At 46.5% G+C, this 16,218-nt stretch overlaps 1 protein-coding gene across 6 annotated transcripts in view; it reads right to left on the bottom strand.

Moving 5' to 3' along the window:
• Nucleotides 1-16,218, bottom strand: part of KMT2E (lysine methyltransferase 2E (inactive)) — a 445,960-nt gene that overhangs the window by 218,436 nt on the left and 211,306 nt on the right. For all 6 annotated transcript variants that reach the window (XM_063927017.1, XM_063927020.1, XM_063927022.1 and 3 more), the window contains one exon: nt 451-681. In XM_063927017.1, coding sequence (XP_063783087.1) covers nt 451-681 — 231 coding nt within the window. The remainder of the gene's footprint in view (nt 1-450; nt 682-16,218) is intronic.

The following is a 16,218-nucleotide window of genomic DNA, read 5'->3' as shown; positions in this document are numbered from 1 at the left end:
AGAAAAGTTATCAAAAGATAGAAAAAGTCAAATAAAAGTTTTGGCTGTAAGCTGCAGCTCCTGTTCAGCGTGTCCAGCTCCATGCAGACACCCGAAAAAAAACAGAGTTGCCTGAGCATGGGGGCGGGGTATGAAGGGGAGTAGCCCAGTGCATCCTGGGAGGCTCACAAGCTGGTCTCCACCAGCCATCATACCCAAGGTTAAGAATTAACCCTATGGAGACCATGGACCCTGATGAAGAAAAATGAGAATACCTAATGGTAGGTTGCAAAGCAGGCAGAGTTTGGCTTAACTATAATATGTAAACCGCATATTTTAATTCTGCTATGCACATACAGTGCACAGAGAGGGCCTAGTGTTTTCTCTTACATGCTAATAGTTTGTTATTTTTGGGGGTACATTCCTAAAGCTTAGCAACATTGCAAGCAATTTCACAGAAAACACACTTACCTCTACTGGTGGCTTAAACATGGGATTGCTGGAACTGAAACTGGACTTTCCAATCTGCTCATTTTTGTCACCATCATAACCAAGCCTTAATGCTATCTTTTGTGCCTCTCTTTGAACTCCTTCGCTGTACTGGTTGTTACTTGCTTCCTCATAGTGGTCCATCCAAGCTTTGATCTTATTCTCCCATCCATATGTTGTATTGTCAGAAGGATCAATTTCTGGAGCAGTACCCTAACATCAATGGAAAAATGAAAAAATAAATAAAAGAAACGTACATAATTTCAGATGTGCACACATCAAGTAATGCAATGTCTATGGTCATTTGTTCCTTAAAAATCAGCAGAAAATGTTCACACATGAAATTTAGCAGGAACGTTTTTCTTTGACTAAAATATGACTGTTTTTAATTAAAGGTTTATTTCTACAACAATGAATGGCCTGCTAAAACCACAACATTTATCACATCACTTTTACATATGTTCAAATTACAAAGTTCTGATGTAGAGTTCTAGTTTTTAGGTGTAAAAAGAATTCACTTAAAAAGCTACAAATATGTAAAAGTTTAAACTACAGATGTAGCCATGCTCATCTATCCTCCATGTGGCGTGTAGTTTGAAAAACTAGTCGCATTACGTTTGCCTGCACCTTGTCGCAGCGTGATGTATGTCACTGTAATGAACTGAGTCCCCGTTGGGTGCAATAATGGTGTTCATCCACCAGACGTCGCTCTTGAAAACCACCATGGGGCACGTGTGAAATTTCCATTATAAAGTAAAAAGATGCTTGTAGTTTAAGAACTATTTTTTTAGATGAGCTCTACATTCAATTAGAAATGTGAACACAAAAAAGATTGACTCAGCGTATCCAATGCACACAAAACAAAATAAAAACACAGTTCAGAGTTCTACACCGCTTAAAGAAAAAAAATCATTACAATCCACACTATAAAAAAAATTGCAATGCTTGACATCACTATGTCACAAGACATGAAAGGCTATATATACATATAATAGAAATCCAGAGGTCTTAGTTACATACAGTTTGCAAACGCATGATAAGCCACCAGGCCCCGACAAGGCTCCTCTGATGCTGATGGTCCCTAACTCTAGGTCTGGGCCCGGGGTGCAGGACCCCCCAAAAACCGGCAAAGGCCAGCTACCCCAGGGCAGCACAACGCGAGAAGGCCTTTGCCGGTTTTTGGGGGGTCCTGCACCCCAGGCCCAGACCTAGAGTTAGGGACCATCAGCATCAGAGGAGCCTTGTCGGGGCCTGGTGGCTTATCATGCGTTTGCAAACTGTATGTAACTAAGACCTCTGGATTTCTATTATATATATATATATATATATATATATATATATATATATATATATATATAAAAAGAAAGACAGGGGGGGCGCTCCATAGTGCAGAGTCAATTTTTAATTTTAAAAGCACACAAAACACTGCGGTTTAAAACACAACGATAATTGCCCGTACCAGAACAAAATCCGCTGTGGGCTTAATACCACATGATTTAAAACACATATGCCCCCGGCAATTCTCCAAACCTCCGGCAGATCTCCTGAGACAGGACCTCAGCCCCGTGCCGCTGGACCGCTGAAGACAGCCGCCGCACGTCGGGACACCGTCACCCGTCGATAGCCACCAAGGCAGGAGGGGGCACCACCACACACGTCAGCAAGCCACGCCCCTACGCGTTTCGTCACAGACTTCGCCCTCTGACGAAGTCTGTGACGAAACGCGTAGGGGCGTGGCTTGCTGACGTGTGTGGTCGTGCCCCCTCCTGCCTCGGTGGCTATCGACGGGTGACGGTGTCCCGACGTGCGGCGGCTGTCTTCAGAGGTCCAGCGGCACGGGGCTGAGGTCCTGTCTCAGGAGATCTGCCGGAGGTTTGGAGAATTGCCGGGGGCATATGTGTTTTAAATCATGTGGTATTAAGCCCACAGCGGATTTTGTTCTGGTACGGGCAATTATCGTTGTGTTTTAAACCGCAGTGTTTTGTGTGCTTTTAAAATAAAAAATTGACTCTGCACTATGGAGCGCCCCCCCTGTCTTTCTTTTTAGATATCTGTGTTCCCGTAGAATTCCGGGTTATTTGTGACGGCGGGGGAGCTGCGGTTCTATTAAAAGAAGGACATTGGTGCACCCACTCCCCTCTGATTAGAGAAGTGACTTTTAAGCTGTACTGGCTTAAGACTTTTTATTCTGACTGAGCGCATCTGATTATTTTTTATTTGTTATATATATATATATATATATATATATATATATATATATATATATATATAGTCTTTCATGTCTTGGTACAGCTCGGTGTGCTGGGGGACACCAGGGGTTTATCCCCAAAGTATTTCTAGCTAGACTACCCCCTCCCTTTCATGCACCTGAATTGTACTTCCTAATTGATTTGAGCAACTTACATTTTGTTCTGTTAGTATGAGGGGCATGGATGGGACCAGTGTTTGGAGGGTATGCTGGTCTCTGTATTGCCATTTGGAGATCCCGGGAGTATCTTCAGGTAAGTTAGCTCTCAATTCGGATACATTTGCTCAGATGCCATTATCATGTGGCATCATGTTATATTACCCGGAAGGGTTGTTATTATTATTATTAGTACCTGGGGTGGGTCTGGGGTGCGGTTCCCCCTGGAATGGTGGGGCTGGGCTGCTCTGGGGTAGCACACTGCGAGATCTTATTTAGCACCCCCTTAACACATTTATTAATCCTTCTGGTCTTTTAATTACACTCTTACTAGTATATTAATTTATTTTTTCCCTTTTATTAACACATACTAACTTTACCTTCTCGCGTTGTGCTGCCCTGGGGTAGCTGGCCTTTGCCGGTTTTGGGGGGGTCCTGCACCCCGGGCCCGGACCTAGAGTTAAGGACCATCAGCATCAGAGGAGCCTTGTTGGGGCCTGGTGGCTTATCATGCGTTTGCAAACTGTATGTAACTAAGACCTCTAGATTTCTATTATATGTATATGTATATGTATATGTATGTATGTATGTATGTATGTATGTATGTATGTATGTATGTATATATATATATATATATATATATATATATATATATATATATATATATATATATATATATATATATATATATATAAGAATTTACTTACCGATAATTCTATTTCTCGGAGTCCGTAGTGGATGCTGGGGTTCCTGAAAGGACCATGGGGAATAGCGGCTCCGCAGGAGACAGGGCACAAAAGTAAAGCTTTTACAGGTCAGGTGGTGTGTACTGGCTCCTCCCCCTATGACCCTCCTCCAGACTCCAGTTAGGTACTGTGCCCGGACGAGCGTACACAATAAGGGAGGATTTTGAATCCCGGGTAAGACTCATACCAGCCACACCAATCACACCGTACAACTTGTGATCTAAACCCAGTTAACAGTATGATAACAGAGGAGCCTCTGAAAGATGGCTTCCTAAACAATAACCCGAATTAGTTAACAATAACTATGTACAAGTATTGCAGATAATCCGCACTTGGGATGGGCGCCCAGCATCCACTACGGACTCCGAGAAATAGAATTATCGGTAAGTAAATTCTTATTTTCTCTATCGTCCGAAGTGGATGCTGGGGTTCCTGAAAGGACCATGGGGATTATACCAAAGCTCCCAAACGGGCGGGAGAGTGCGGATGACTCTGCAGCACCGAATGAGAGAACTCCAGGTCCTCCTTTGCCAGGGTATCAAATTTGTAAAAATTTACAAACGTGTTCTCCCCTGACCACGTAGCTGCTCGGCAGAGTAGTAATGCCGAGACCCCTCGGGCAGCCGCCCAAGATGAGCCCACCTTCCTTGCGGAATGGGCCTTAACAGATTTAGGCTGTGGCAGGCCTGCCACAGAATGTACAAGTTGAATTTTGTTACAAATCCAACGAGCAATCGACTGCTTAGAAGCAGGTGCACCCAACTTGTTGGGTGCATACAGTATAAACAGCGAGTCAGATTTTCTGACTCCAGCCGTCCTTTAAATGTATATTTTTAAGGCTCTGACAACGTCCAACAACTTGGAGTCCTTCAAGTCGTCTGTAGCCGCAGGCACTACAATAGGCTGGTTCAGGTGAAACGCTGATACCACCTTAGGGAGAAAATGCGGACGCGTCCGCAGCTCTGCCCTATGTCGAATGGAAAATTAAATAAGGGCTTTTATAAAACAAAGCCGCCAGTTCAGATACTCTCCCGGCCGAAGCCAGGGCCAGTAACATAGTCACTTTCCATGTGAGATATTTCAAATCCACCTTCTTTAGTGGTTCAAACCAATTTGATTTGAGGAAATCTAAAACTACATTTAGATCCCACGGTGCCACCTTAGGCACCACAGGAGGCTGTATATGCAGTACTCCTTTGATAAAAATCTGGACCTCAGGGACTGAGGCCAATTCTTTTTGGAAGAATATTGATAGGGCCGAAATTTGAACCTTAATAGATCCCAATTTGAGACCCATAGACAATCCTGATTGCAGGAAATGTAGGAAAACGACCCAGTTGAAATTCCTCCATCGGAGCACTCCGCTGCTCGCACCACGCAACATTTTCGCCAAATACGGCGATAATGCTTCGCGGTGACTTCCTTCCTTGCCTTTATCAAGGTAGGAATGACTTCTTCTGGAATGCCTTTTCCTTTTAGGATCTGGCATTCAAACGCCATGCCGTCAAACGCAGCCGCGGTAAGTCTTGAAAAAGACAAGTACCCTGCTGAAGCAGGTCCCTTCTCAGAAGTAGAGGCCACGGATCGTCCGTGACCATCTCTTGAAGTTCCGGGTACCAAGTCCTTCTTGGCCAATCCGGAGCCACTAGTCTTACTCCACTTTGCCGTATAATCCTCAATACCTTTGGTATGAGAGGCAGAGGAGGAAACACATATACCGACTGGTACACCCAAGGTGTTACCAGCGCGTCCACAGCTATTGCCTGCGGATCTCTTGACCTGGCGCAATACCTGTCCAGTGTTTTGTTGAGGCGAGACGCCATCATGTCCACCATTGGTTTTACCCAACGGTTTAATAGCATGTGGAAAACTTCTGGATGAAGTCTCCACTCTCCCGGGTGAAGGTCGTGTCTGCTGAGGAAGTCTGCTTCCCAGTTGTCCACGCCCGGGATGAATACTGCTGACAGTGCTATCACGTGATTCTCCGCCCAGCGAAGGATCCTGGCAGCTTCTGCCATTGCCCTCCTGCTTCTTGTGCCGCCCTGTCTGTTTACATGGGCGACTGCCGTGATGTTGTCCGACTGGATCAACACCGGTCTTCCTTGAAGCAGAGGTTCCGCCTGGCTTAGAGCATTGTAGATTGCTCTTAGTTCCAGAATGCTTATGTGAAGAGACTTTTTCAGGCTCGACCACACTCCCTGGAAATTTCTTCCCTGTGTGACTGCTCCCCAGCCTCTCTGGCTGGCACCCGTGGTCACCAGGATCCAATCCTGCATGCCGAATCTGCGGCCCTCCAATAGATGAGCCTCCTGCAACCACCACAGAAGGGATACCCTTGTCCTCGGCGACAGGGTTATCCGCAGGTGCATCTGAAGATGCGACCCTGACCATTTGTCCAACAGATCCCTTTGCATGGAATCTGCCGAAAGGGATTGCTTCGTAAGAAGCTACCATTTTTTCCCAGGACTCTTGTGCATTGATGTACAGACACCTTTCCTGGTTTTAGGAGGTTCCTGACCAGGTCAGATAACTCCTTGGCTTTTTCTTCGGGAAGAAAAACCTTTTCTGAACTGTGTCCAGAATCATCCCCAGGAACAGCAGACGAGTTGTCGGCATTAATTGGGATTTTGGAATATTCAGAATCCATCCGTGCTGCTTTAGCACCTCTCGAGATAGTGCTAAACCCATCTCTAGCTGTTCTCTGGACCTTGCCCTTATTAGGAGATCGTCCAAGTATGGGATAATTAATACGCCTTTTCTTCGAAGAAGAAATATTATCTCGGCCATTACCTTTGTAAAGACCCGAGGTGCCGTGGACAAACCAAACGGCAGCGTCTGAAACTGATAGTGACAGTTTTGTACAACGAACCTGAGGTACCCCTGGTGTGAGGGGTAATTGGAACGTGGAGATACGCATCCTTGATGTCCAAGGATACCATAAAGTCCCCTTCTTCCAGGTTCGCTATCACTGCTCTGAGTGACTCCATCTTGAACTTGAACTTCTTTATGTACAGGTTCAAGGACTTCAGATTTAGAATAGGCCTTACCGAGCCATCCGGCTTCGGTACCACAAAAAGAGTGGAATAATACCCCTTCCCTTGTTGTAGAAGAGGTACCTTGACTATCACCTGCTGAGAATACAGCTTGTGAATGGCTTCCAAAACCGTCTCCCTTTCTGAGGGGGACGTTGGTAAAGCAGACTTCAGGAAACGGCGAGGTGGCTCTGTCTCTAATTTCAACCTGTACCCCTGAGATATTATCTGCAGGATCCAGGGATTTACCTGCGAGTGAGCCCACTGCGCGCTGTAATTCTTGAGACGACCGCCTACCGCCCCCGAGTCCGCTTGCGAAGCCCCAGCGTCATGCTGAGGCTTTTGTAGAAGCCGGGGAGGGCTTCTGTTCCTGGGAAGGAGCTGCCTGTTGCTGTCTCTTCCCTCGTCCTCTGCCTCGTGGCAGATATGAATAGCCCTTTGCTCTCTTATTTTTAAAGGAACGAAAAGGCTGCGGTTGAAAGGTCGGTGCCTTTTTCTGTTGGGGAGTGACTTGAGGTAGAAAGGTGGATTTCCCGGCCGTAGCCGTGGCCACCAAATCCGATAGACCGACCCCAAATAACTCCTCTACGCATCGCCTGTCCACTGTCGTGTCCATAAAGCTCTTCTGGCCGAAATGGACATAGCACTTACCCGTGATGCCAGTGTGCAGATATCTCTCTGTGCATCACGCATATAAAGAAATGCATCCTTTATTTGTTCTAACGACAGTAAAATATTGTCCCTGTCCAGGGTATCAATATTTTCGATCAGGGACTCTGACCAAACTACCCCAGCACTGCACATCCAGGCAGTCGCAATAGCTGGTCGTAGTATAACACCTGCATGTGTGTATATACCTTTTTGGATATTTTCCATCCTCCTATCTGATGGATCTTTAAGTGCGGCCGTCTCAGGAGAGGGTAACGCCACTTGTTTTGATAAGCGTGTTAGCGCTTTGTCCACCCTAGGAGGTGTTTCCCAGCGCTCCCTAACCTCTGGCGGGAAAGGGTATAAAGCCAATAACTTCTTTGAAATTAGCAGTTTTTTATCGGGGCACCCCACGCTTCATCACACACGTCATTTAATTCTTCTGATTCGGTAAAAACTACTGGTAGTTTTTTCACACCCCACATAATACCCTGTTTAGTGGTACCTGTAGTATCAGCTAAATGTAACATCTCCTTTATTGCCAAAATCATATAACGTGTGGCCCTTTTGGAAAATACGGTTGATTCGTCACCTTCACTACCGGAATCAGTGCCTGTGTCTGGGTCTGTGTCGACCGACTGAGGCAAGGGGCGTTTTACAGCCCCTGACGGTGTTTGAGGCGCCTGGACAGGCACTAAGTGAGTGTCCGGCCCCCTCATGTCGGCAAACGACTGCTTAAGCGAGTTGACGCTATCCCGTAATTCCACAAATAAAGGCATCCATTCTGGTGTCGACCCCCTAGAAGGTGACATCCTCATATTTGGCAATTGCTCCGCCTCCACACCAATAACGTCCTCGTACATGTCGACACACACGTACCGACACACAGCAGACACACAGGGAATGCTCTATACGAAGACAGGACCCACTAGCCCTTTGGGGAGACAGAGGGAGAGTCTGCCAGCACACACCAAAAAGCGCTATATATGACAGGGATAGCCTTATGATTAAGTGCTCCCTTATAGCTGCTTTTATATTAATATATTGCCATTTATTTTGCCCCCCCTCTCTGTTATACCCTGTTTCTGTAGTGCAGTGCAGGGGAGAGACCTGGGAGCCTTCCTGACCAGCGGAGCTGTGACAGAAAATGGCGCCGTGTGCTGAGGAGATAGGCCCCGCCCCTTTTCCGGCGGGCTCGTCTCCCGCTATTTAGTACATTTAGGCAGGGGTAAATATCTCCATATAGCCTCTGGGGCTATATGTGAGGTATTTTTAGCCTTTTTAAAGGTTTACATTTGCCTCCCAGGGCGCCCCCCCCCAGCGCCCTGCACCCTCAGTGACTGCCGTGTGAAGTGTGCTGAGAGGAAAATGGCGCACAGCTGCAGTGCTGTGCGCTACCTTAAGAAGACTGCAGGAGTCTTCAGCCGCCGATTCTGGACCTCTTCTTGCTTCAGCATCTGTGAGGGGGCCGGCGGCGTGGCTCCGGTGACCATCCAGGCTGTACCTGTGATCGTCCCTCTGGAGCTTCATGTCCAGTAGCCAAGAAGCCAATCCATCCTGCACGCAGGTGAGTTCACTTCTTCTCCCCTCTGTCCCTCGTTGCAGTGATCCTGTTGCCAGCAGGAATCACTGTAAAATAAAAAACCTAAGCTAAACTCTCTAAGCAGCTCTTTATGAGAGCCACCTAGAATTGCACCCTTCTCGGCCGGGCACAAAAATCTAACTGGAGTCTGGAGGAGGGTCATAGGGGGAGGAGCCAGTACACACCACCTGACCTGTAAAAGCTTTACTTTTGTGCCCTGTCTCCTGCGGAGCCGCTATTCCCCATGGTCCTTTCAGGAACCCCAGCATCCACTTAGGACGATAGAGAAATATATATATATATATATATATATATATATATATATATATAGTCTTTCATGTCCTGGTACAGCTCGGTGTGCTGGGGGACACCAGGGGTTTATCCCCAGAATATTTCTAGCCAGACTACCCCCTCCCTTTCATGCACCTGAATTGTACTTCCTAATTGATTTGAGCAACTTACATTTTGTTCTATCACTATGTCACAGCAAACTGTCTCCATGGCTCTCTTGGCATAGTGGTATCTTTGATAGCCATCATGCTGTGAGCTAGGATTCGATTCCCGCAAAATAACACTTGTATTGTACAGCCGTGGCCAAAAGTTTTAAAAATGACAAGTATTGGTTTTCACAAAGTTTTCTGCTTCAGTGATTTTAGACCTTTTTGTCAGATGTTACTATGGTATACTGAAGTAAAGGCTTTTCTTGACATTACATTAAATTTATGCAAAGAGTCAATATTTGCAGTGTTGGCCCATCTTTTTCAAGACCTCTGCAATCCGCCCTGGAATGCTGTCAATCAACTTCCGGGCCATATAATGACTGGTGGCAAATCATTCTTGCCTAATCAATGCTTGGAGTTTGTTAGGATTTGTGGGTTTTCGTTTGTCCACCCGCCTCTTGAGGATTGACCACAAGTTCTCAATGGCATTTAAGTCTAGGGAGTTTCCCGGCCATGGACCCAAAATTTAAATGTTCTGGTCCCAGAGCTACTCACTTTTGCCTTATGGCAAGGTGCTCTATCATGGTGGAAAAGGCAATGGTTAGTCAAACTGTTCTTGGAATTTTGGGAGACGTTGTTCTTGAAGGATGTTTTGGTACCATTCTTTATTCATGGCTGTGTTCTCAAGCAAAATTGTGAATGAGCTCACTCTCTTGGCTGAGAATCGCCTCCACACGTGAATGGTCTCAGGATGCTTTATTGCTGGCATGACACAGGACTGATGGTAGTGCTCACCTTTCCTTCTCCAGACAAGCGTTGTTCCAGATGCCCCAAACAATCTGAAAGGAGATTCATCAGAGAAAATAGGAATTTGATACCTATCGGAATTCCTTTTCTTGTAGTCCATAGTGGATAGTGGGGAAATGTACTTTAGTACCATGGGGTATAGATCGGGTCCATTGGAGCCTGGCACTTTAGTGTGTGTTGGCTCCTCCCCTCTATGACCCACCCACCAGACTCAGTCTACGGAACTGCGCCCGAGGAGACGGACATACGAGAGAAGAAAAAGGTACAACAGCGGCGAGGCACTAAGCCAACACAACCATAACCAAAAAGGAGGGCGCTGACCAGAACAGAGGAAAGCAACACCAACATAACCAGGATAGCAAAGCTATCCTAACAACATAAGGGGACCGCAACGGCGGCCCACCAAACACTGACACAGGTAAGCAGGAATCAAAGCACTGAGGCGGGCGCCCAGAATCCACTACAGTATACGAGAAAATTAATTACTGGTAGGTATCAAATTCCTATTTTCTCTTACGTCTTAGTGGATACTGAGGAGCTGTACTTTAGTACCATGGGGAAGTCCCAAAGCTCCTAAACGGGTGGGAGAGTGCTGAGACCCCTGTAACGCCGCCTGACCAAACCGAAGGTCATCCTTGGCCAAGGTGTCGAACCGATAGAACTTAACAAAAGTGCTCGAACCAAACCAAGTAGCAGCTTGGCACAACTGTAAGGCCGAGACACGCCGGGCAGCCGCCCAGGAAGAGTCCACAGATCTCGTCAAGTGGGCCTGTATAGACGTAGACAAAAGGTAGAGCCGCCGAAGTATAGGCTTGTTGAATGGTCAACCTGAGCCAATGAGCAATTGATTGCTAAGAAGCCGGACGACCAATCTTGGTGGAATCAGAGGACAAACAGCGAATCAGATTTCCGAAGACGAGCAATCCATTTGACCTAAACCTTCAGAGCCCTCACCACATCCAAGGACTCTGGACCAACAGAAGCATCACACAACACCGGAAGCACAATGGGTTGATTCACATGAAAAGCTGAAAACACTTTTGACAAAAACTGAGGTCGGGTCCTGAGTTTCGCCCTGTCCAATGAAAAATCAAATATGAGCTCTTACAGGATAAGGTCCCCAATTCAGAGACACGCCTGGTAGACGCCAATGCTAACAACATCACAGTCTTCCAGGTAAGAAATTTCAACTCCACCCTATGCAAGAGTTCAAACCAGTCCAACTGAAGAAAGGACAGAACCACATTGAGATCCCACGAAGCCGTGGCCACCATAATAGAGAAATACGGACTCTCGGAGATGAGGTCACTTCCTGATGCATGTGAAGGTGAGACCCCAGCAATTTGTCCAGCAGATCCAGCTGAAAAGGCTGGCCCTGAAATCTGCCATATTAGATTGCCTCGTAAGCAGCAACCATCCTGCCCAGCAAGCGGATGCAAAGATGTACGGATACCTTGCGAGGACGGAGCACTGAGCGGACCATCGCCTGGATATCCAGTATCATTCCCCGGAACTGAAGATTTTGGGTCGGTTCCAGGTGAGATTTTTGACAATTTAGGATCCACCCATGATCCGTAAGCAGGCGAGTCGTCAGATTGATGCTGTGCAGTAGACACTCCCTGGACATAGCCTTTATCAGGAGTTCGTCCAAGTAGGGGACAATGTTGACTCCCATCATGCGCAGTTGCAGCATCATCTCCACCATGACTTTGGTGAAGACCCTCGGAGCTGTGGACAGGCCAGGGGCAAGGCCTGAAACTGGAAATGGTCGTCCAAGATGGCGAAACTGAGGTAAGCCTGAAGAGGGGGCCACATGGGAATGTGCAAGCAAGCATCCTTGACATCTAGAGATACCAGGAATTCCCCCTCCTCCAGACCGGACACCACTGCCTGCAGGGATTCCATCTTGAATTTGAACACCCGCATATACGGGTTCAGAGACTTCAGGTTTAAGATGGGTCACACCAAACAGTCTGGTTTTGGAGCGTCAAAAAGACTGGAGTAAAAACCCGTTGTGTAACGGAGGAGGTACCGGAACCACCACCCTTGTCCGCAACAGTTTTTGAATAGCCACTTGCAAGGTAACTTTTGCAGCGGGCAAAATTGGTAAGCCCGATTTGAAAAATCTGTGAGGAGGAAGTGCTTGAAATTCCAGCCGGTATCCCTGGGAAATGAGGTCCCTCATCCAAGGATCCCAGCAGGACTTCATCCACACATGGGCGAAGTGTTGAAGGCGAGCACCTACCAGAAAGTTGCCTTGCTGCTGGGGCCAACCGTCACACGGAAGGCTTAGCGGCAGGGGAACCGGTGGTCTGGTCCAGGGAGACAGCATTTGCAGGTTTACAGGACTTACCACAAGATCCTCTCGAAGTGGTGGAGACTCCCCGTCCCCTGACCTTTGCCACACGAAAGGACTGCAAGGAACGTCTAGCAGGTGGTGCAGCTGATGACAGATAGGTAGACTTACCCGCCGTTGTGTCTGGTTTGTCCCCAAACAAGGCATCTCATGTAAAAGGGAAGATTTTCTACACCCTTTTTGGGTGACCCTTGACGTATCCACAGAGCTTTGCGTACCGAAACTACCATAGCAGTAGTGCGGCCATTTATCTTACACAATTCCTTTATAGCCTTGCTCTATTAGCAGCATCCTGAATGTGTTGCAATAGAGTAATGACCTCATCCTGGGGCAGTGTCTCTAATCCATTAATATTATCGGACCACTTGACTACTGCCCTGGAAATCAACCCACAAACTAGTGTGGGGCGCTGTGCTACGCCCGCTGCCGTATATAACGTCTTGAGAGTGGTCTCAATTTTAAGGGTCAGCAGGGTCTTTAAGGGATATAGCCCATGGCACCGGCAGTACCAATTTCTTAGACAGTCTGGAGACAGATGTATTGACCAACGGGAGGTTTTCGCTTACCTTCCTGTCCTCAACTGGGAGGGGAAGAGTAGATAAAAACCTCTGAGGAATTTAAAATTTCTTGTCAGGGTTTAACCAGAGTTTAATTCTTTAGACAAAGGAAAAGTGGCTGAGGTCTTGGGTTTAATATTAAAGTACAACTCCTCATCTGGATCTGCTTCCTGATCTGGTATGTGAAGAACCTCTCTTACAGCATAAATGAGGGCCTCCACCCCAGGGGACTTAGAGCTGTCCTCATCCATATCATCATCATCATTCACATCAGGCTGATTAGAATCAGACTGGAGCACCTGTGGCAGTGAGCGGTCATGTGAAATCAACAGAGGGGGCTGAGAAGCCTTTCTGGTATGTGCTGCTTTGGCCATACAATCAATAGACTTTTTCAACACCTGTCTCACCTTTTTAGCTGCAGCTAATTCTGAATTCACATTCTGAATCATCCTTGTGGAGATAAGGAGCACTGTTCACACATGAGGGACCCCGCTGAAAAAGGGGTAGAGTGACAAGCAGCACACATAATCATGTCAACAGACATATTGTACTCAACTGTAATACAGTGCAGCTCACTGAAAAAAACACCTCCACACAGATCCTAGAGAGTCCCTGGAGTGACAGAGAAACGGAGACCAGCACACAGAACACAGCAGCGCAGTGTGTAAAAATGTGTGTATCAACTTATAGATGTGCAGCGGCGCTACCACTAATGTGCTCCCCCCCCCCCTGCTATAACCCCCTGGTACCAGTACAGAGTCTGCAACAGTGCGAGTCCGTCGAGGAGCAGCATGCATGCAGTCAGGATGATCCGCAGCAGCAGGAAATGGCGCCATTCCGCCTCTGGTCCTGCTCTCCGGGAAGCCCCACCCCTGTAAATGGCACGCAGGCCCACAAATGTTTATACTGGCTGAAGTATTTTAAACAGTACACACAAAGCCTAATGACAGTGAGCGCTGTGGAGCAGAAGCCCGCTGAGCCAGTCTAGTCCGCGGCGGGCACCACAGCTCATGGCCCGTGACTGCCGCGTGTCATGCCGCCAAACCACACTGGGGACCCCGGTGGTAACACTCACCGCACCTGACGATCTTCGGCATCTGTTAGAGGGTGGCGAATAGCTGTTGGCGTGGGCGCACACAGTATGGTGTGTGAAACAGCACCTCAGGTGCTCAGTGTTCTGTCAGCTGGGATTACGAACCATTAACCCTCAGGAGGTTGGTTCAGTCCTCCCTCTAAGTCCCACGAAGCAGGTAGACTGGTTGCCAACCAGTACTACCTGAAAGTAAATAACTAAAATAAAAATTAAAGGAAACTATGGAGCTCCAGAGAAATGCACCTGGATCCTTGGGCACATTTTTAAAAACGGAGTCTGGTAGGAAGGGCATAGAGGGTAGGAGCCAGCACACACATACAGACACTAAATGTTTTTTTTAAGTGCCAGGCTCCAGTGGACCCGATCTATACCCCACGGTACTACAGTTCCCCAATATCCACTAGGACGTAAGAGAAAATTACTTTACCCCAGTCCATTCCCTGTACCTTTTGCGGGATATAAGTCTGTCTCTGATGTTTTTCCTGGAGAGAAGTGGCTTCTTTGCTGCCCTTGTCCGGAGAAGGAATGATGAGCGCTACACCATTAATCCTGTATCATGCCAACAGTAAAGCATCCTGGGACCACTCATGTGTGGGGGTTGTTTCTCAGCCAAGGGAGTGAGCCCACTTATCATTTTGCCTAAGAACACGGCCATCACTAAAGAATGGTACCAAAATATCCTTGAAGAGCAACTTCTCCCCAAAATCCTAGAACAGTTTGGTGACTAACAATGTCTTATCCAGCATGACTGAGCACCTTGCCATAAGGCAAAGTAAGAACTAAGTGGCTCGGGGAACAAAACATCATAATTTTGGGTCCATGGCCAGAGTTTAATGTCATTCGTTCATACCCAGACCTTAATCTCATTGAGAATTTGTGGTCAATCCTCAAGAATGGGTAGACAAACAAAAACACACAAATTCTGACAAACTCCAAGCATTGATTGAGCAAGAATGGGCAGCTATGTGGCACAGAAGTTGATTGACAGCATGCCAGGGCAAATTGCAGAGGTCTTGTAAAAGAAGGGTCAACACTATGCAAATAGTCAATATTTGCATAAACTTAATGTAATTGTCAAGAAAAGCTTTTGACACTAATGAAATACTTGTAATGTTACTTTAGTATACCACAGTAACATCTGATAAAAAGGTCTAAACTTTGTGAAAACCAAATACTTGTGTCATTCTCAAAACTTTCACAGGTTTGGGGTTTTTCCCCCAAATTTTTTTTCCCAAAACAAGCTCTATTGTGCTTCATATACACACTCAGACATGCACACAGATACACATACAAAATAAGAAAAAAAATTGTAGATGTACTGTATATCTGTGTAAAAAGTAACAAGTATGGCTTTTCAAATTATGAAAGACATTATCTTTAGGAGACTGAGTTTACCGTACTTCTTCCTGGGCCTCCTTCATTGCTTTAATAGGTAGCCCCCACCCCCAATCCCACCCCTGTGAGACTTGTGATTTCACGGACTGGGTGTACTGCTTAGTAAATGACAGCATAAGCCATTCATTTACATACAGTAGTGTAGCGGCTGTGTTATGTTTTACTAAGCAGTACACCTAGTCTGTGAAATCACAAGTCTCACAGGGCGTGGGATTAGGGGTGGGGGAGGCTGCCTATTAAAGAAATGAGGAGGCCTGGGAAGAAGTACAGTAAATTCAGTCTCCTAGATAACCCTCGTAATTTGAAAAGCCACACTTGTATATCTATATAAAAAGTAGCATCCACAGAATTTCCAATTTTGACTATCTGTGTGCATGTCTGAATCTGTATACAAAAGCACAACAGAACTTGTTTTGGGAAAATTAGAAGAAAACTGCAAATGCTACTTTTTATACAGTTATTATGCTACTCGGAAGTGCAGCTTTTCATATTACTACGGTTTACTGTACTTCTTCCCAGGCCTCCCCATTGATTTAATAGGCATGCTGGCCTTCATCTGGTGATTGTGACATGAACTAGCCTGTTGTTTTCTGCCTACATTTGAACAACCCTATCCTACTCCAGTCATGAGTGGTCATATCAAAAAACCATATGACCAGTTTTCAGGTCATGCACAGCACTAATTTTTGT

Source organism: Pseudophryne corroboree, chromosome 6, assembly GCF_028390025.1.
Source record: "Pseudophryne corroboree isolate aPseCor3 chromosome 6, aPseCor3.hap2, whole genome shotgun sequence".
Classification (NCBI taxonomy): domain Eukaryota; kingdom Metazoa; phylum Chordata; class Amphibia; order Anura; family Myobatrachidae; genus Pseudophryne; species Pseudophryne corroboree.
Note: the sequence above shows the minus strand (reverse complement) of the source record. Positions and strands in the feature narration are given on the sequence as shown.